This window comes from Porites lutea, chromosome 14 (genome assembly GCF_958299795.1).
Source record: "Porites lutea chromosome 14, jaPorLute2.1, whole genome shotgun sequence".
Lineage (NCBI taxonomy): Eukaryota > Metazoa > Cnidaria > Anthozoa > Scleractinia > Poritidae > Porites > Porites lutea.
In genome coordinates this window covers 21639979-21658883 of record NC_133214.1, presented here as the reverse complement: position 1 = coordinate 21658883, position 18905 = coordinate 21639979, and the positions used below count along the sequence as shown (strand labels likewise).

General features: G+C 37.8%; 3 protein-coding genes across 3 annotated transcripts; 2 read left to right on the top strand and 1 right to left on the bottom strand.

Annotated features, from left to right (window-relative positions):
* Window positions 1-346: 346 nt before the first annotated feature.
* Window positions 347-4085, bottom strand: LOC140925257 (protein lin-52 homolog). The gene is made up of 6 exons (XM_073375245.1): window positions 3924-4085; window positions 3747-3824; window positions 2203-2240; window positions 1562-1637; window positions 1298-1381; window positions 347-829 (listed from the first exon to the last, which is right to left on the bottom strand). The coding sequence occupies exons 1-6, from the start codon at window positions 3940-3942 to the stop codon at window positions 765-767; spliced, it is 360 nt and encodes a 119-aa protein (XP_073231346.1). The 5' UTR covers window positions 3943-4085; the 3' UTR covers window positions 347-764.
* Window positions 4086-4220: 135 nt separating this feature from the next.
* Window positions 4221-13686, top strand: LOC140925255 (methylmalonate-semialdehyde/malonate-semialdehyde dehydrogenase [acylating], mitochondrial-like). Its single transcript, XM_073375242.1, has 18 exons — window positions 4221-4316; window positions 4978-5028; window positions 5269-5346; window positions 5787-5948; window positions 6424-6502; window positions 6989-7112; window positions 7415-7445; window positions 7988-8135; window positions 9309-9373; window positions 9473-9529; window positions 9815-9874; window positions 10360-10489; window positions 10862-10959; window positions 11380-11463; window positions 11741-11815; window positions 12134-12238; window positions 12752-12850; window positions 13158-13686. The coding sequence occupies exons 1-18, from the start codon at window positions 4266-4268 to the stop codon at window positions 13257-13259; spliced, it is 1599 nt and encodes a 532-aa protein (XP_073231343.1). The 5' UTR covers window positions 4221-4265; the 3' UTR covers window positions 13260-13686.
* Window positions 13687-14756: 1070 nt separating this feature from the next.
* LOC140924240 (uncharacterized) lies at window positions 14757-18667 on the top strand. The gene is made up of 2 exons (XM_073374270.1): window positions 14757-15778; window positions 17855-18667. The coding sequence occupies exons 1-2, from the start codon at window positions 14894-14896 to the stop codon at window positions 18317-18319; spliced, it is 1350 nt and encodes a 449-aa protein (XP_073230371.1). The 5' UTR covers window positions 14757-14893; the 3' UTR covers window positions 18320-18667.
* The last annotated feature ends 238 nt before the right edge of the window (window positions 18668-18905 follow it).

Genomic DNA, 18905 nt, shown 5'->3' with positions numbered 1-18905 from the left:
GTTTTCAATGTTTACTTTTGAAGCAAACACTAGGAAGTGTATAGAAGGGATTAATAATTCCATACACTGGAGAGAAGAGTTGTTGGAAACACTATTGAAACAAAAATACAATTGTGGCATCAATTTATGTTAACACTCAAAAACAGGAATAAATAAAATTCAATTTTTTCTTGGCTGATAAGAAGATGGAACCACTGAGAAAACATTGCTCCAGCCTTCTGCTTACTTTATTTTTTTTTTATCAACATATGCAATTTGACAGTGCAGCACTATATATTTACATATAATTTTTGGCACTAGAAAGAGAGTTTACATTCTGTGCCCTGTGGATTAAACAGACTTGAAACAGATTTAAAGCATTTTATTGCTTTCAAATAATAGATAACAGATAAAACAGAAGATGTCAGTATGACAAAAAATACATCAATAATCATTAGTTAAGAAATGCCACACTCAAAGTGAGAATGAGAAACAGAACTTCCCTGTCTTTAAGTTGACATAGCACAGAACAACAAAGAGTCAAACAATCCTCTTGTTGTTTTGAAAATTCTTGTCCCAAAGTTTGATTTAAAATAATAATACAGCCAGACAGAACTCTCTACATTTTAAGTCAAATAATTTTTCTCAATGTGGGAAAAAGACAGGGTTTATCCTATGATGTGAATTCCATTTTTTACCATAACAACCAGAAGAAAAGTACCATTCTACTAAAATTTTACACAACTTTTAGTAATTTTATTTACAACTGCACATTATGCCATATCTTATCTTCGTCCAGAGTTAGCCTTCTCCAGAATGTTTAAAAACTTTCCCCTTGTCATTTCCCGGGCTAAAAAAAAATAGACACCATAAATAAAAAATTTAATAAAAAACCTTTGGTGATAATCCTCTGGTAATAATGGAAGTGATGGTGATTATATTTTACATGTAAAGAGTTGAAATCATTAGTAATCATCTATAAATTTTTTTCTTATATGACCATGGTACTCATCTCCTTTAGTCACACACTACTGCAAAAGGTCTAAAATGCCAAATTATTGGGGATCTTCCAGTTTTCCAATACTTATTGGGTGAATCTGGAGTATTTCTTTTTCTCAATGCGTCCTGGATTTCTGTGATGCTGGGTAATCATTCTGACATGTCAGGATACAAGGGGTGAACATATTTTCTTCCTCCCAAACCTCCAACTACTTTAAAACTCTTCTCTTTCCACTCATAAATCAAATGGCATCTACAACAGACTCTAGAATTTCCTGATTTATCAGTGAAATCTGGGACACTTGGTATAAACTCGTACCTTCATCTAACCCAAGTTGAAAAGCAAGATTTTGAAGACCCCGAACTTTTTCCATCAGTTGAGATGTGGTAAGACTCCCAAACTCTGCAGAAGAAAATGTGTAACATTGAGAAGACTTTAATTTTTTAGAGGGGGATATGGGGGTTTATGGAATTGTGGTATTGAGCTTTTTTCAAGCGATAAAACAGTCTCCATATCACAACAAAAATCTTAAGTGTAGAGAACAAGCAGTGGATAGATTAGTAATGGTGCAACACAACATACCTTGCACCATCATGCCCGTATCATCTTCTTCCAGTTTAGCCTGCCATTTTGGTGGAGTACTTGATAAAGAAAATGGCTGTCATAAAGAACATAAAATGGTTACGTTAATTTTTTCTATAACTGAGTATCAGCATTACACCTACACCTTATGATACTTATGCCTGTGGATACATCTTAATAATACTTATTGACAATACTTGTTCTATTCATTTAAAACTCTGCATTGGGAATTTGGGAGCAAGCATAGTAAAAAAAAAATCAAGGAAATGTGAAATAAAATTGATAGAAAGTGATATACTACTTTGATAAATGAATATTTAAAACAAAATGCTATGAGAATTAAGTAAAGGGACTAATATTGAAAAGTACAACAATAATAACAGTAACATTAAAAATAAAATAACTAATCTGTCTCTTTGATAGACGCTTTGTCACTGCTAATTGATTAGATTAGATTGTACTACAGTGTAAGTTGCTCAGCCCATAAAATTCAAAACTTTGTTTTGGTCTCCAACATGTCTCCTACAGACAACTTTCAAAGATTTTCTAAGGGTCAGTGTGAAGTAAGAAAAAAAAACAAGACAAAGAATAACTGTAGGAACTGCTTATTATGTTTAAATTAGATCCAACTGGCTACTTACGCTGACAGCCAAAGAAGCAAAGTCAGACACTCCAGGAACTGTTGAAGGAAAAGATTTGATTTGATTTTTTTTAAAATATTTTATGGACCATAAAATAATAATAAATTATTGTACTATTACTGTGCTTAAAGTCAGTTAACTGGTATTATTTGCAGCAGGGCTCCCTAAAAAAGGGTCTAAAATATGACCCTTCAACTAGTTAGTTTGTGCCATTCATTTAACTAATGCACGTGGAAAGTGAATTGATTTTTATCACATTAATGGTTGATAAATAGGTTGTTCGGAACTGTGAGTAGAGTGTGCAAATGTCAAGGATGTGCTCTGAGAAAAAATCAAAGGGAGTCCAGTGGTCTGAACTTGTGAAATCCAAGGCACCCAGCATATAATTTCTGTGAAAAACTAAGATTTTCCTAGTCTCCCGGAAGCAAAAGTTAGGTTTAAGGGGCCACCAAGTACTGTTAGAGCACAACCCTGAATATTGTCCTTTTTTACAGGGCTAGAGCACAACCTTGAATATTACATCCTTTTTTACAGGGCTGCTTTCATAAGACGGAAAGATGAAGCAAATCCTGTTTTTTGTGTGTGTTTTTTGACACTTTATTGGAGCAAAACTGCAGTCATTAAAGAATTAACAAGAAGACATGTGGCTAATGAAATAAAATAAAACTAATTAATTATTATAATAATTACAAGAATAATTAAGAAAACAATAATTGCAGATCCCCAAAAGGGCTAGTGCAAACGGGACCCTAGTCCCATGCAAGGCACTGCCCTGTTTTTACTTACAATATTACAATAATTCAATGCTGTTAAATAGCTTATTTTACCCTTGAAAAAAAAAATTAATTCAAACCTGAGATGTACGTTGACAAAAAAAGTGAAAAAAAAAAAAAGACAACAAGAAAGTGGATGTGGTAGGCGCAGTCACTTCGACCTGTGACAGGGACAGGTCATCAATAATGTCCACGTGCAAGATCCTTCCACCTCATAAGTATTAACCAGAGTGTTTTCTGATTGGTTACCTGAGCAGGCAGGATGGGTCTACCTTGCCTGTCCCTGAATCCTTGTGTGGTTCTCATGAGAGAAAACTTCTTTGGGCCACATAATTTATAAATCTGAATGGCAAAGCTTTTTTGGTCAAGGCGGCTAGATTTTGGCAGTTTAATGACCTTGACTTTATTGTGAACCATAACAATGGCAAAACAAACAAACACATGATAGAGAATTGGCCAATATGAGCTATCTACACCTATGATGCATAGGTGTTTCCTCATTGGTTGCAGAAAACAATAACACATCATTGTTTATCATTATTCCCCATTGCTTAACGGTTAGGGTATCGAAGCAATCGGGTTTTAGGGTTAGGAGAGCTGTTCATGACCCATCTGTGCTACGTTCCTCATTCCCCCATTTGTCCCCCTCCCAACCCAAAAGGGATTTTCATTCATGTGATATGCATAAATTATTTTTAAAAATATCTAAAAAAAAGTTATATTTTTTACATTTCAAATCGCAATTTTAATTCTGAAATAAAATTAACTCACTTTGTTCAGGCCACAAATCAGGCGAGGCTCTGTCTAACCGTTCAAAACTAAGAAGACCTTGTAAGCTTTGATCAAGTTCTGCAAATGAGGTGAGGATGAGTAAACAATACAACGTGTATTTAGGCATTAGATTGAAGATCCAAATCCATGAAAAACATGGAAAATTGTAACACAGACCTGGGCTTGGTGAATCCATCTCGCTAATCTTTCACAATTCTGCGACGAAATGCAGCATTAACGTTCTACAAACGGGATAACAAAATCGACAAAACAGAACCAAATTTTCAAAAATTTGACTTCTGCGCCTCGTTCTCCTAGCCTCGTTTCGAAACTGAGGTTAGATAGTTTTCTCCAAATATGGTAAGGGTCATTCCCGTCATTCTCACGTGTCTTTCCCACCCCCAGACCCTCCTCTCTCATCTACATAAGGGTCCCAGAAGCCCTTCTGCTCCCTCTTCTACGTTCGATTTTTGGCCAGCAACTGCAGTGGTTCTTGGCTTTACCAGAAAAGGTTGCGAAATGCTTCGATCTGCTCGTTCTTTATCGCGTTTGCTAAATGGCAGCAGAAAGGTATGACTCACATAAAGAAAACTGTCATTTTTGAGAAGATGCATTGATTTTACCTTACATGACCAGTGCTAGTGAACCTAAGTTGTAGATTTCCAATAAAGATTCTCTGTTGTGTGTCTTGCCTCTTCCGTCGCGTCGTTTATCACCGTTAACCATAGCATATTGCCTCTAAATTGAATACTTAAATTTTTTGCGCACTTAAGACACTAGACCCAGAGTTAGTGATCAGTGCTTGTAATAAATTCTAAGCTTATAAAATGTATACTTGGGTTTGTCCATTATTTATCACCCCCATCCCCCCTGGTTTTCCCTCCCCGTCAACAGATGGCCGGAATTGGAACCCTCAATTTTCTTTCAGTGCTCTCAGAAAATTGACAACCAAAGGTTGCTAATTATTAGTATATTATAATTATTATTATATTATAATAATAATTATTGTGATAATATTAAATGGTAAACAAAAATAATGATAATATTAATATTATCAATAAAAATAGTACTAATATGAGGCTTAGTAGGATGCGAAGAATTCCGCAGATTTATGAGGGAGTTATCCTCCTCTACCGATAACCCCTTGAGATCTGACTTATTCTTGATATCATACAAAACCAAATTCAATTATAATATTGTATGTCTTATCATTCATTAACAATTTTTTCAGACAGCGCTCTTGGCATCAGTGCAGAACAGGTATTACAGTAATGGCAACATTGTAAGTATCCAAAATGTAAACCTGCTTTGTACCATAACTTTTGCTCATGCATGTTCTTCTTCTTCAACAAAGTAATGAAACAGTGATAATTATTGATGTTTAATAAAACAAGGGACATGGAAATTCAATGGTTTAATGTAATTATCTTGGTTGGTACGAGATTTAACTGTCTGTGCTATTGTCGATGGGTGTTTGTAAACACTGAGATAAGCTCATGTACCCTTAATTCAATATTTTTAGCCTTCAGTTACCAAGATGTTTATAAATGGACAGTTTGTGGAGTCATCGACAGACAAATGGCATGATGTTCACAATCCAGTATGTACTATTCTTGGAAATCTAAGCTAAGTGCACTAGTACATTTGATTGATCTTATTACAAAATACCTATCAATAATTCTATGAGTCAATATGAGTCACTCTCTTGGAATATGGTAAATTGGTTTCATTGATGATAATAAAATTCACGGAAGGTTGTCAAAGATCAAAACATTTCTTTCTCTGTTTGTGCTTTCTTATATAAACCTTGTTATAAGGCTGAATTTTGATATATCAAAAGGCACCCATTGATTAGCTTTACTGTAATTTAATACAACAAATATTTGAGATAACTATTTACACTTGACAAAATAGTTCCAACAAAATCCAAGAAAAAGTGACACGGAAATGTAAATGCTAAACAACCAGTACACCAATAGCACTATAAGACTGGTCTGGCATGATTGTTTAAGTTGTTTAGTTTGTTTTTCTCTTTAACAGGCAACAAATGAAGTCATTTCTCGATGTCCAGAGTCAACTTTAGCTGAGATGGAATCTGCTGTTGCCGCAGCTAAAGCCGCTTTCCCTGCGTGGTCTGAAAGCTCAGTTCTATCACGCCAGCAAGTCATGTTTAGCCTTCAGCACCTTATCAAGAAACACATGGTAAGAACAAAATGTATATCTTAACCCATCACCAGTCACGTTGAAAGATACCTTTACTCTTTAAGCCCTAAGAGTGATCAGCATGAAATCTCTTCTTGTAATATCAGTGCTTTGTTAAAACAGTGGTCATGAGAATTACGGACATGATCACACAAGATGAACTTGCTTGATATTTTATCAACTTCTCCCTACTACTTCTGAAAAAAATAAATAGGGGCAGGAAATAAGAATTCAAATTTTGATCTTACGGTTTAAATGGTTAATAGTCTATTAAGTTGAGGTTGATGCGTCAGTAGTCTTCCCAAACTTGCTACATTCCTATGGCTGGTGTAATTGTAGTTTATTTCAACCCTGCTTGCCATACCTCCTTCTTCCAAAGTGTCAATATTAATGTCAAAAATTATGGAATGATTTTATGATTACCTTGCACAAATTTATTGGATACCACTGCTTATTTTTTTGTCTTTGATAACAGAATGAAATTGCTGATCTCATCACAGCGGATACTGGCAAAACAACACCTGATGCCCTTGGTGAAGTACAACGAGGATTACGTGAGTAAATTTGTTCACATAGTATATATATATGATAACAACATTAAATTTGAAACTGGTTTTCACATGGCTGTTATTCTGTTGCCTGTTGGTACGTGTTTAGTTCATTGCCATCAGCTTCTTTTGACACCTGTTGTATGGTTTACATCGTCTCCTTTGCTCTTCTATCTACTTTATGCTTTTAGGCTTATTACACCCATAGTTTTTCAATTTCCATAGCATTATTTGTCCCTATATTTAACTATTGATTTTTACATGTGGCCTGATCCATCTTACGTTAATGTTAGCAATAAATATTGGCTGGACAGAGAGCTAGCCTCCAGGTTTTTCTGTTTAATAGTTGGTAACTTAAATGTGAAATGTTCAGTTTCTATTCTGCTGAGAGAAGCAAAAGAGAATAGAACAGAAATTCATTTGCTACTTGTTCACAGGAGAGGATCAATTAAATGATTAATACTAACTCCATCTATGATTTCCTTTTTCCAGAGGTTGTTGAACATGCCTGCTCGGTCACTTCACTTCAGATGGGTGAAACAGTGTCACAGATCACCAAGGACATGGATACCTACTCATACAGAGTTCCCATAGGAGTCTGTGCAGGAATTACACCGTATGTAAATTTTTGTAAATTGTTAATTTTTGGTGGATTGTTCTTGCTGAAAAAGCTTGCTAAAGGCTCCAAAGTAAGGGGAAGCAATCAGGCGATTGCATCTACTCAAGTTAATTCCACATTTGGATGAGATAGGGTTTGTGTTGAAATCCTGATTGTTCTTGCTTTCAATTTTTCGGTAAAGCATCCAACTTGGTATTGTTGTAGAAACCTGTTTTTGTAGTTAGGTGAAGAACTGGTCAGAAAAAAAGAATACAGTTGTCAAGATTGGTGGAAAAAACAGCATTTTTTTTTCTCTCCAGGTTTAATTTCCCAGCTATGATTCCACTGTGGGTAAGTAAAGGATTTAATGTAAAAGCTAATACCCAGCCTGACAGGTTTAAGAAATAGGTGCTTCTTGTCTTTTAAATCAGGTTATTAATATTACTAAGCAACTCGATCCTGCGGAGCTCCTAGTTGCCTTGTGAGCTCATTTAGTTCAAGCACTGCACTGAGGACAAGGGTTTGAAACTTATACAAGCCAAAATTGCTTCAGGCTTTCTTTTTGCAATTAAAAAGGTTGCCTCTATAGCTGTGACGATTGGCTTTAAATTTAATTCCTGATCCTGCAGTTCCAAGATAAGTTCACATATTTATTACTTAATTTTCATCCTTTCACGAGTTTATAACGTAACCACTGCATAAACAGCTTTCAGTTGGTTCGTTACCTTTGGAGCACTGCATCAGTATTACAAAGGTCGAAAGTGCTAATCTTATGCAATTTTTTCTTTCTCTCTAAAATGTTCTGCAAAATTGGCATCATATAATTGAAATCCTTTTTGCATCTGACAAGACTTATTAGTCCCATTTCATCTTTTGCCTTTATTTGTTCACAGATGTTTCCTATGGCATTAGTTTGTGGCAATACCATGGTGATAAAACCCTCCCCAAGGAATCCATTAGCCCCCATGTTTATAATGAAGCTTGCTCAAGAAGCGGGTGTCCCTGATGGCTGTATCAATGTTTTCCATGGAACTGTTGAACGTAATATTTCCAGTTTCTCCTCTGTTATTTTTATGTAGCTTTGTAAATTATTTCATAAGGGGAAATGTTTAGGAAAGCTAGTAATAATGAGTAAGAATTGTTGTAGGCTTCAGGACCTTGTAAAGGTGTTTAGACCATTTTGGAAACAGCACCGAATTCAATTCAATCTCATATTTCAGACAGTTGAAGTTTTTGAATGCTAGGAATTTGATTGTTCTCACAGAAAGCCTAAGTAACCACTGCAGAAAAAAAAGTTTTTTCCAACCCTAATAAGGCCATTTATATGAGGAAAAATAAGACGCGAACTGGACCATTTATACAAGCATGTCTTATCTAAGTCTTCTGTACACGTAAACTTACTTTTAAAGTGTAAGTTTATTATACGAAGATAGCAATTTGATGAGTAATTATAAATTGTGATGGTTTAAAGTTAAAAGGGTCTACTACACAAGCAGATGTCACACATTTGTCCAGGAGGTCTGTTATCGCCTTCTCCTTACATAATAACAAAAAATCTTTTTCCTCTGCAATGGACCAAGTGTTTCTTTTTACCTTTAACAGGGTTTTCATTGTATTTGAGCGAAGAAAAAAATAAAGCAGAATAGACAAGGAAACGAAAACACGTTGTAATTTGTAAACAATTTTTCCCCGCCAGTGGCCTGCCAGTTCACTGCGGGGCAAGCAATAATTTTTCCGCCAAAAATTAACACATGTGCAGTATGTGTTCAGGTTTTATGTAAGACGCGAAGGTCATTTATACGAAGTTTTTCTCGTGTTAGCTAAGACGCGTCTTATCTAAGAACAGGTGTTAAGGGCTGTTCTAAAATAAGACGCGTCTGAGCTAAGTTGCATCTTATTATGCCATTTATACAGAAAGTGCGCGTCTTATCTAAGACGCGTCTTATTTTTCCTCGTATAAATGGCCCTAATGTTGTTTGCTTCTCTCTAAAAACATTGTGTAAGATTTCATTATTGATTAACAGGACGTTCAATGAAATAGTTGATTGCTAATGGTTTTAGGTGCTTTTGTGTTGATCTATTGATTTGATAATAAATTTTTTCCAATTATATTAATAGTGTTAAGGTTTGGTCGTGAAATTGAGCTTTAGATTCATTAAACATTACTTTAAAAAACATTGGTGAATTGTTAATAGTATTTTGAATGTTTTGTAGCTGTCAGATTCATCTGTGAGCATCCTGATGTTAAAGCAATTTCGTTTGTTGGCTCTGATCAAGCTGTAAGTGCAAGCTTTTCCTTCATAAATTCTGTTGCTCTCAACTAACACTATTAGGCATTTTTTTTCATATATTATCTATAATTATTCTTATTTTTCCAGGGAAAATACATTTATGAGACTGGCTCAAAAAATGGAAAAAGAGTTCAATCAAACATGGTAAGACAGACTTGTAGTTTAATGATTTGTTTTGCAATGTAACACAAAAACTGTAACAGAAAAATTAAGCTCTTAATGTGGACTATGTTCTACTTACACTCTTGGTGTCACAGTCTGAGATAAGCTTCTTTTCAAAAATCTGGTAAAGAGTTACTACAACAGACCTGTCTGAACTGCTGCACAATGAAGGGCAAAGGGACTGGTAAAATATGGGGTATGAAAGCTAGGAATTTGTTAAATGGGTGTTTGTTAAATTGAGGTTTCACTGTATTTTTTTTCTTTCAGGGAGCAAAGAACCATGGAGTCATAATGCCAGATGCCAATAAAGAAAATACCATCAATCAGGTTTGGCTTGCATTATTCTTAACTAACTGCCTCGCTTAAGTAGATGGTGGGTGCCTGGGATACCCAGGGGCTTCCACTGTGGCCATCCAGCCCCTAGATAGAACACTGCCCCCATGGCTGGCCAATCCCCGCAACCCTGTCATGAACCCCCATTCCAGGCACCCGTCACACTGATGAAACAGTGAAAGGAAGAAACATAGGGGATGGGAGTGGGGGGGAAGATGCTTAAAACAACTGCTCCACAGACCACTACACAAACGCTCAATGAAGAACTCAATGATCCTAGGTTGAATGGGATTGCCCTCTGGATGCCCTCTAAGCTCGTGGACTGCTTGCTCACTGAGCTCATGTTGGTTAACTTAGTTAATTTCATTAAACCAAATTTAACCAGTAGTGAAATGTGTGTTTTCTTTTTGAACCTATCCACATTCACTTCATACTTTTCTTGTAAAGTGACATAAGTGGTTGTCATTGTAATATTTCAGCTCATTGGGGCTGCTTTTGGTGCTGCTGGCCAGAGGTGTATGGCACTCACTACTGCAATATTTGTTGGTGAAAGCAAAGACTGGATTCCTGATGTTGTAGCCAAGGCAAAGGAACTCCAAGTTAATGAGGGTAATCTGTCACTGTGTTCACTGTGTTAATAATTATATCATACCTTGATTTAGTAAGAATGATTTTTGTTGATGTGGTTATTAAACATGTGCAACTAATCGACAAACAACGAATAGCTATGCAGGTACCACTGTATGCGCCTTTGTGAAGGGTTGGGTTTGTGCAGGCAGTTTGTAAGCGCCGCTGTCAATGGTGCTGTGTGAGATTATTCAGTAGCACCCTTTTGTTAATCTTTGTCTTTGTGTGCTGCTTTCATTAGAATGTTCAAAAATTAATTTAGATGGTTTTGTTTTTGTTACATTGTTTGTATAGTTTTCTGGAGAACTATGAAGTACATTATTTCCGTTTTGTTTTCCAAAACGCTTTGTTTAGGCCATCAGCCAGGTGCAGATCTCGGGCCCGTTATTTCCCCGCAAGCCAAGGAGCGCATCTGTCATTTGGTACAGTCTGGTGCTGATGAAGGTGCCAAGGTACGAGAGACCAGCTATTCACTAACCCTTTAAGCTCCAACATACGTCTTCTCCACTCTGTTCGTCATAAATTTTTTATGGTACTGCTGGAGAGAATTTGTTCCTTCATCAAGACTATTCATCTTTGGTGATCATTATATTTTTTCTCATGACCTGTATTTTGATCAAGCATTACTATTGTTAGGAGAAATTGGATGCTGGTTTCCAATAGGGCTTAAAGGGTTAAACAAGTGGCCCTCTCAATCAATCACTGTATTAGCGGACAAATAGCTATGAGACCCACGCGAGCTTCAGTGAAAACACTTCTTCGCCGGCTTATTTCACTTCAGCCTCCTCCGCAAGTACTATTTTGACCAAGCAACCTCGCTCATCGTCTGAAAATCACTTGATGCTGATTGATCACGTTTCCTTGTCTCTTAGATTGAACTGGATGGCCGTGATATTAAAGTCAAAGGTTTTGAGAAAGGAAACTTTATTGGACCTACTATCGTGTCTAATGTCACAGTAAGTGAAAGTGTTATGGGTGCGTTTTTCTTACGTTGAGTGACAACACAAATTTTCGCATTTTCTCGCGTTTTTCAGGCGAGCTATTCCCGTCGCGCGTGTCTCGCGTTCCACGCCTGCTTCGTACTCGCCAAAAAACGCGAAAAATAGCATCTCTTTTGCTGGCTAGAGAACCCGAACAGATAGATCCTTGGCGGGATCACGAGTTTGTAAATTTTGAACTCAGAGGTTGAATCAATCTGTTGCATCACTCATTGAGTCTTTTCTTTGTTTTCAGCCGGACATGACGTGTTACAAGGAGGAAATCTTTGGACCTGTTCTTATTACCATGAATGTAGATACTCTTGATGAGGTATCAGAGTGATCATTGTCTAAATAATTCTCCATATATATTATCTGTACATTTTCAGTCGGAAGGCGCTGTTTGAGAATTAAGAGAATCGTAAACACGGATTATGGTACTGTTTTCCAAAAATACTCTCTTAACTTTAGGGTGCTGTACGGCTTTTAAAGTGATGTTACACGGGACGATTCGCAATGACGATTTTTAGCGCAACGCAACATGGTTTGCCTTTGCTCGTCTGAAAACTGAACGCGAAAAACCAACGCCTGTTCTGCAGGCTTCTAGGAAATAGCCTACTTTTATCTTACGACTGGCGTTTGATTCCAGGCCATTGAAGTTGTGAACAAGAACCCTTACGGTAATGGAACCGCTATCTTCACAAATTCTGGATCAACTGCTCGCAAGTACCAACATAAAGTCGACGTCGGTCAGGTATGATTCCTAACTTGAACTAGCGTAATTACCTTTTCATTTTTTCCAAAAGATTGAGCTTTTTTTTGCTGAAAACGTTTGCGCCTGTGATAAATAGGGCGGGCAAATTGCGCCGTTGATAACGCCAGTTTTCAAACTGAACACGCGGAACTTTTTAGTAAAACTTCCTAAAATTTTGAGTAAATAACAACGCTTTGATACTGAAAGTAATAACCTTAGCTTCTAGTATTTTGTTTAGCTTTTGTAAATTTCTTGTTTTTGTTGTTGTTGTATCGTTTGTAATTAAGTTCTTTACCTGTCACATTCAACACCAAGATAGTCGCCTATACAGTAACGCTTTATCTCGACGATCTTACGGAAAAATAGAGAACGTTAAACAGTCTGTTTTTAAATTACCACGTTACAGAATCATTCCTTCTTGTATTTTTGGGCGGCTTTTGATATTTGTCTTATTACCATGGTGATAGACTTCCATAGTTAAGGCCAGTTATATACTGATGTTTTTATTCCCAGGTTGGAGTGAATGTCCCTATTCCCGTTCCTCTTCCCATGTTCTCTTTCACCGGGTCACGTGGATCGTTCTTGGGAGACTCTCACTTCTATGGAAAACAGGTAACTTCCCTCGCCCTCTCGGTTTCTCCCCTGGGAGGGGAAGGGGGGGAGCAGGCGTATTTCCGAACAGCGGTTGGTAATCGAGCCTTAAGTAACTCGCTCGTTACGTAATATTTCAAACAGGAGACGTAGTACTTTGTATTCAGTTCTATAAACCTATTTACTAAGTGAAGAGTACCAAAAGTTGGTGTGAGATAAGAGTACAAAACCTTGCGTCAAAGTAAAGCAAATAATTGTATTTATGGTGTCATTAATATTCTTAAGATATCGAGAAAATCTAAGCTGAGGAGTTTTTTCATTTTTCCAGGGAATCAACTTTTACTTGGAAGTAAAGACAATCACAAGCCTCTGGAGAGACGAAGACGCTGGAACTATAAAGGCTTCTACAGCCTTCCCCACCATGAAGTAAAAAGAAAAAAAAACCTTGTATATGACACAGAACCCTTAACGCTGATGTCACAAAGTACAAATACAAAAAACCTGTCACACTTAGGTCAGCGGCAACCAATTCAACCGTGTAACTGAATATTACATAAGTTTGTATACTGATTTTTGCCCGAGAAGAGACTGGATGCTAAAAATGAATGCTGGAAGTGTTATGCGAAAGGAAGAACATTGCAGTCTCACTTCGCACGCCTGAAAATAGAATGAGTTTTTTTGTTTCTCAGGTTTATCTAGTGTGAAGAATAAACCGGGAATGGCCGGGTCCAAAGCGTGGTGTAAACATCCTCATGCATGCACAATAAGTTTACACCCTTTGTAAGATCCCTAAAATCTATGAAACTTACTGTAATTTTCTTATAATGCGAGGAATAAAATAATTTTCTCAAGGCTTGCATCGGTTGTGATATTGATCTGATCTGCACTTTCCCTATATAACTTCGCTTTCATACTTTGCTCGTGCATCACGCTTTTTTGTACATTTCTTTGCCTTCACTGTACGACTACGGCGTGAAATGACCAAATTTTAAGTTTACTTGGGAAAGGGAACGACAAGGCGATAAATTCTACCCTCTCTGTCCGAACTTGAGGGCGTTCCCCCTCTTCAGCTCTAGCCAAAGTCCCCTTATTGCGCGGTCTTAGGGCTTTACCACTACGACAGGAAATTTTTACCGCAGGAACCATTCTTGAAACGACTTCAAGACTTCAGATTGTTTGCGGTGGACTCATGGCAAAACAGGGGATATTAAATCTTTAAGGATTAAATTAACTGCAAAAACCGTGAACGAAGATCCTGCTAGTTGTAAACGTTGGATCTCTAGAAAAGAGATCTAATCAGCCAAAATATAACTAAAGAACCAAGAACGAGAAGTCCAAAGACTACTGCAAAGCTGATTTAAGACAACGTGATTAGAATTACTGTCAGTGTCAGTGTTCTTATTAAGAAGTAATAGAGAACTTGGGCAAAGGCGCTTTAACGCTTTTAACGACGCACGTTACCGCGAGCAGAGGATTCTTTCTGGCATGGCTTTCAGCGTATGCGAAGTCGTTCGTGTGGTTTGTCACTACTGAGTCGCATATTTGGTTTTTGTACCACAAAAAGAAACCTGTGCTCGCAGGGTCACGCGTACTCGCTCGCGAGGGGGTTCCAATTTTACGTTCAGTTCGAGTTGGTGAGACTTTCCTGCTCCCAATAGATTTACTTATCATGAAATCAAATCATTTAAATATGCAAACAATCGTAACTGTCGCTTCTTCGTGGCCGTTCTTTTGTGTCGTCATGCAACGCTCCTCCCCACACCACAAATGTAACGAAGGTTTGAGTCGTGCAAAGAACAGCTGAATAGGCAGTAGACTAAACTTCCTTGAGGGTTTTTTTTTAGAAGGGAGGAGAAAGTTGTATTGTGTCATGGCACCTGGTTGACCCACAATGCCTCTTGGGGTAAGAAGAACGAGTGAGACTGAAACTAGTGCTGGATCAAGCTGAGAAGAAAACAAACTCAAACCCACCACAAATGGGGACCAACACGGGACAACGATTTGCGCAAGCCTAAACGTATAATTTATCTCTGAAAAAGAAAAGTTAAAGTGAACAAAGTGACTATGGCTGAAGGAGGAAGGCTTCCTTGGTCCTCTCGTCGTCGACAAGCTCGCCGTCGAAGACGGTGGAACGACAGTGAGAGTAGCGACAATGAAGAATCTGAACTCGACCGCGATCTTCTTCGCGTTGTTCTCAGCGACTCCGAAGATTTTGTACCGGATGATGTTAAAAACACATCATCTGTTGCTTGCAGTTGTGATACAGACCTTGAAGACGAACAGCGTGGTGGCACTGAATTGTCGAATGTAAAGAATTGTCCTAATCTAAGTGATCTAGATCCCGAAGTTCGACGTCTTTCTCAAAGCTTTCGCTTGCTTGCTAAGAAGGTAACCCGTCGAAAAAATGAAAAAGACTCGCGTAAAAAACCTTCTGGTGTGAATCGAAGAAGCGATCGAGACGAAAATGGCTTGGGTTATTATGCACGTTGCTTGCAAGAAGCGAAGCGAGTTCGAGAGAAGGCGGAACTGGAGGCCCGAAATAAGCGAATGGGCTTGACTCGAAGACGCCGACCGCTTAGCATGACAAGTTTTCGAGCGGGAAATTGTGATGAAGAATCAGAAAATCCAAGGAGAAGACGCTTTTCGTTGACATGGGGATTTCGAAGAGGGACAGGAGACAGAAATTTGGAAGAAGCAACTTCAGCTGTCGTAGACGAAGGAGAGAATTTTTCGCCAGGTGAACAGCGTCCTTCGTCAAGTTCTCAAGCACCCCGGGAATATGGCAGAGCAAATGCCATTAGCTTGGAAGAACTTCAACGAAGAAGAAGAGAAAAAGCACGCTTAAAAGCAGCCCAACATAAACTGGAATACTTTCTTATCAATGATATCGTTTCTGTAACAAACTGCCCCTGGTACTGGGGAAAAATCAATAGATTCCAAGCTGAAAAGGTGAGAAACTTTACGTAAGTATATCTTGTTTAAATGAAGACAACAATGAACGTATTATTGGCTACATTTCTTGATCAAAGTGGATATTTCCTTTTCTCATTAACTAATATCATTATCAGAACCATGCCTAGTTGCTGTTCTTTTGTACGTGACCGGAAAGTTTCTAACCTAATTTTAGTTTCGTTTGCCTGCGTCGCAAACACTCTAAACCTTCTTCCTTAGTCTTAAAAATTTCCGTGATGTTAGATCACGTTACAGAAAACTATTTGTACATTACAGATAAAAAAGGCGGAAATTGAAAGCAAACTATGTTATGTTTGCCTCTTTCTAGCCTACGATTATTGAAAATGTGAACAAAGTATACAGACATTTTTTAAAAACGTGTTTTGGAGTTAATGACGGGAGGAAAGGGGTCCCTAAAGATTTAAAGCTACGTTATTTTGATTGATGCATTTTTCCCATTGTCAGTTTCGGATGTCTCAAGCTAATTGAACATTATACCCATTCCCAAAAGTGAACTTAAAGTACCGGTTTTCACCTGCTCATTTTGTCTAGTTTGAAAACCTACGCATTGGATTTTAAATTGCTAATTTTGCTCACAGCTCTAAGTTTTCCTTTGAGGCATATTACAAATTCGAGGGGATCCTTTTCCTTATATGTGAATTCAAAGTAGACAGACTGCAAATTATAGTAGTTGCTAAAAAATATATCTACGTGTCGCTACGTGTCCCATATGAGTTGCTCTGTAAGATTTTATAAGATAGGTAATACATGGCCAGGTATTCTACAATAAATATTTAAAGATGCAAATATCCATCTGTTGATATTAAGTCAAAGGATGACAGGAAGTGGGCTTCTTGCCAGGAAATTGACGGAAAGGGGAAAACCCTCCACTACACTGGAATTATGGGACCTCTCAATGCCCCCATTCAATTTAATTTTACAAAAAAAAATACTGAGGTCTAAAAAAAGGTTTAAATCATCTGCAATGAAAAATCTAGTGGACAAGAGGTAAAAAAAAACTTTTACGATTAGAAATTGACCCTGTCTTGGCTGAAATTGGCAAATTCCCCTGGGTTCAGGGTAGTAGAGTCTGTCTTGTCCCAAGCTTGTGATATGATGACCATTATAGTTATAACAGCCTGTGTAGAGCTATGTCCCTTGTACCATTTTGGGTTGGTCATATACAACTTTGGTGCCTTCCTTGTGCGGGAAAATGAAACCGTACTGTAAAAAAGGCATAGTGTTGATGCCAGAATGATATTCAGACACTTGACACTTCAACCAGCCGGACTGAATGCAAACTTCAACTTTCTTCGAACTTTTCAAAGTCAGCGAGCGCATGTAAACGTTAGTTTTTGTTTTGATTTCTCTTTAAACGATACATTGCGTGTGTTTTTTTTCAGTTGCTTTAAGCCACTGAGGAGGAGGGAGCACCCTCAAAACATCTGGTTTTGTCATGCCCTTTCAATGCAATTTGTGATAAATGCTGTAAAAATCATCAAACATTTACATTTCACAGCATTTTCCAATTTTTTGTACTTAAATATGCAGAATTTGGTCAAACAAGCCAGAGAAAAACTCCAAAGAACATTAAATGCCAGGACTGTGCTCTAGCAATGCCTGGTGGCCTGTGGCACTTAACTTTTGCTCCCGGGCGACTAGAAAATCTCTTTTTTTTTTTTTCATACAAATCATATGCTCGGTGCCCTGGATTTCACATCAAGCTCAGAGCACTCGGTTGCCTTCAGTTTTTTCTTAGAGCACAACATTGAACTTTGACCAGAAGAATCTCAACATTTTGTTTCCCATGCATTCCTGAGCTTTGAAAGCTGTAATGTGGTGTCAAGAACAAAGTTCCATGTAGTGCTTAACCTGTAAATAATATATGCTTTGGACAGTTTTGTTTCGTTTTGCTCACATAGTTAACAGAAAACAGCTTGAATAGCTTGAAATGTGAAATGACATGTGTCAGCAAAATTCCTGTAGTCCAGGCAAAGATATCAAAAAGTTTGATTGTTGTGAAGGTGTTAGTGGTTGATGTAACACAATGTTTTTGTTCGTTTTCTACCCAAGGTGCTTGAAGGTTACCCGGATGGGACATTCCTCTTACGCGACAGTGCACAATACCACTACCTGTTCTCTGTGAGCTTTCGCAGGTATTCCCGCACTTACCATGCAAGAATTGAACAATGGAAGCATAAGTACAGCTTTGACAAACCAAGTGACTATTCATATTATTCAACAAGTGTCTGCCAGCTGTTACAGCATTACTCCCGAGCCGAGCAGTGTATGTATTATGAACCTATGTTACTGAAGCCGCTTCAAAGGAGAGTACCACCTTCACTGCAGGATCACTGCAGAGCAGCAATCTGTAGCAGAATTACTTTCCAAGGAGTGAGCGAACTTCCTCTGCCAAACTCTATGAAGATATTTTTGCGGGAATTTCATTACAAAGTCCCTGTGAAAAGGACGGAGGACAAGGGCACACAAACACCAGCTCCCAAGAAAAGACTGAATTCTTTTTTTCATAGAGACTAGGTATATGTAAAGGTTTTATTCGGGAGATTTGTTGACTCCTATGTGAGAGCAGGAGGATGGTGCCGTACGTAGGAGACTCCTGGATAATCTGAGAGAATTAGCAAATATGTGTTAGTGGGAGTTCGACTGTTCTCACTTCTACACTTTTAAACATATCTGACAGAAATCGACTTTCTCTGAATTAGTAATTTATTATTGTCTTTGCTTGGACTTTTTTGTACTGGCAGTGGATGTGAAAATGTTACTTTAATTTATAAGGTGATGGATCCAGGGAAGGGGCCCCGGGGGTGCCTCCCCCCCCCTCCATTTTTAGACCAAACTGAGGCCCAAAGGGCCAAACAAAAATTTTTGTAGGTCCCCCCCCCCTCCCCCTCCTCTATCTCAGGGTCTAGATGACCAGGCCCTCCCCTTATCTGTAGTTCTGGATCTGCCACTGTTTATTACAATGGCATTAATTTTTCCACATTTAGGAACAAGTCTTGCACTTTTTGGCAACATACAAATACTAAAAAACATCCTAAACAATTTCAAGTTCCTTTTAGCTTAGTTTATGTAGTCTGACAAGAGAGTACCTAAAAGTTAAAAA

Bases quoted from the DNA above. Each gene is read 5' to 3' on its own strand.
- LOC140925257 (XM_073375245.1), bottom strand. The intron at 1,638-2,202 runs GTAAGTAGCCAG...TCTTTATGACAG, and splicing joins TTGCTTCTTTGGCTGTCAGC to CCATTTTCTTTATCAAGTAC. The intron at 830-1,297 runs GTACGAGTTTAT...ATTTTTTTTTAG, and splicing joins TCAACTTGGGTTAGATGAAG to CCCGGGAAATGACAAGGGGA.
- LOC140925255 (XM_073375242.1), top strand. From the start codon at position 4,266: ATGCTTCGATCTGCTCGTTCTTTATCGCGTTTGCTAAATGGCAGCAGA. The intron at 5,949-6,423 runs GTAAGAACAAAA...CTTTGATAACAG, and splicing joins ACCTTATCAAGAAACACATG to AATGAAATTGCTGATCTCAT. The intron at 10,960-11,379 runs GTACGAGAGACC...CTTGTCTCTTAG, and splicing joins GTGCTGATGAAGGTGCCAAG to ATTGAACTGGATGGCCGTGA.
- LOC140924240 (XM_073374270.1), top strand. From the start codon at position 14,894: ATGGCTGAAGGAGGAAGGCTTCCTTGGTCCTCTCGTCGTCGACAAGCT. The intron at 15,779-17,854 runs GTGAGAAACTTT...TTTCTACCCAAG, and splicing joins ATAGATTCCAAGCTGAAAAG to GTGCTTGAAGGTTACCCGGA.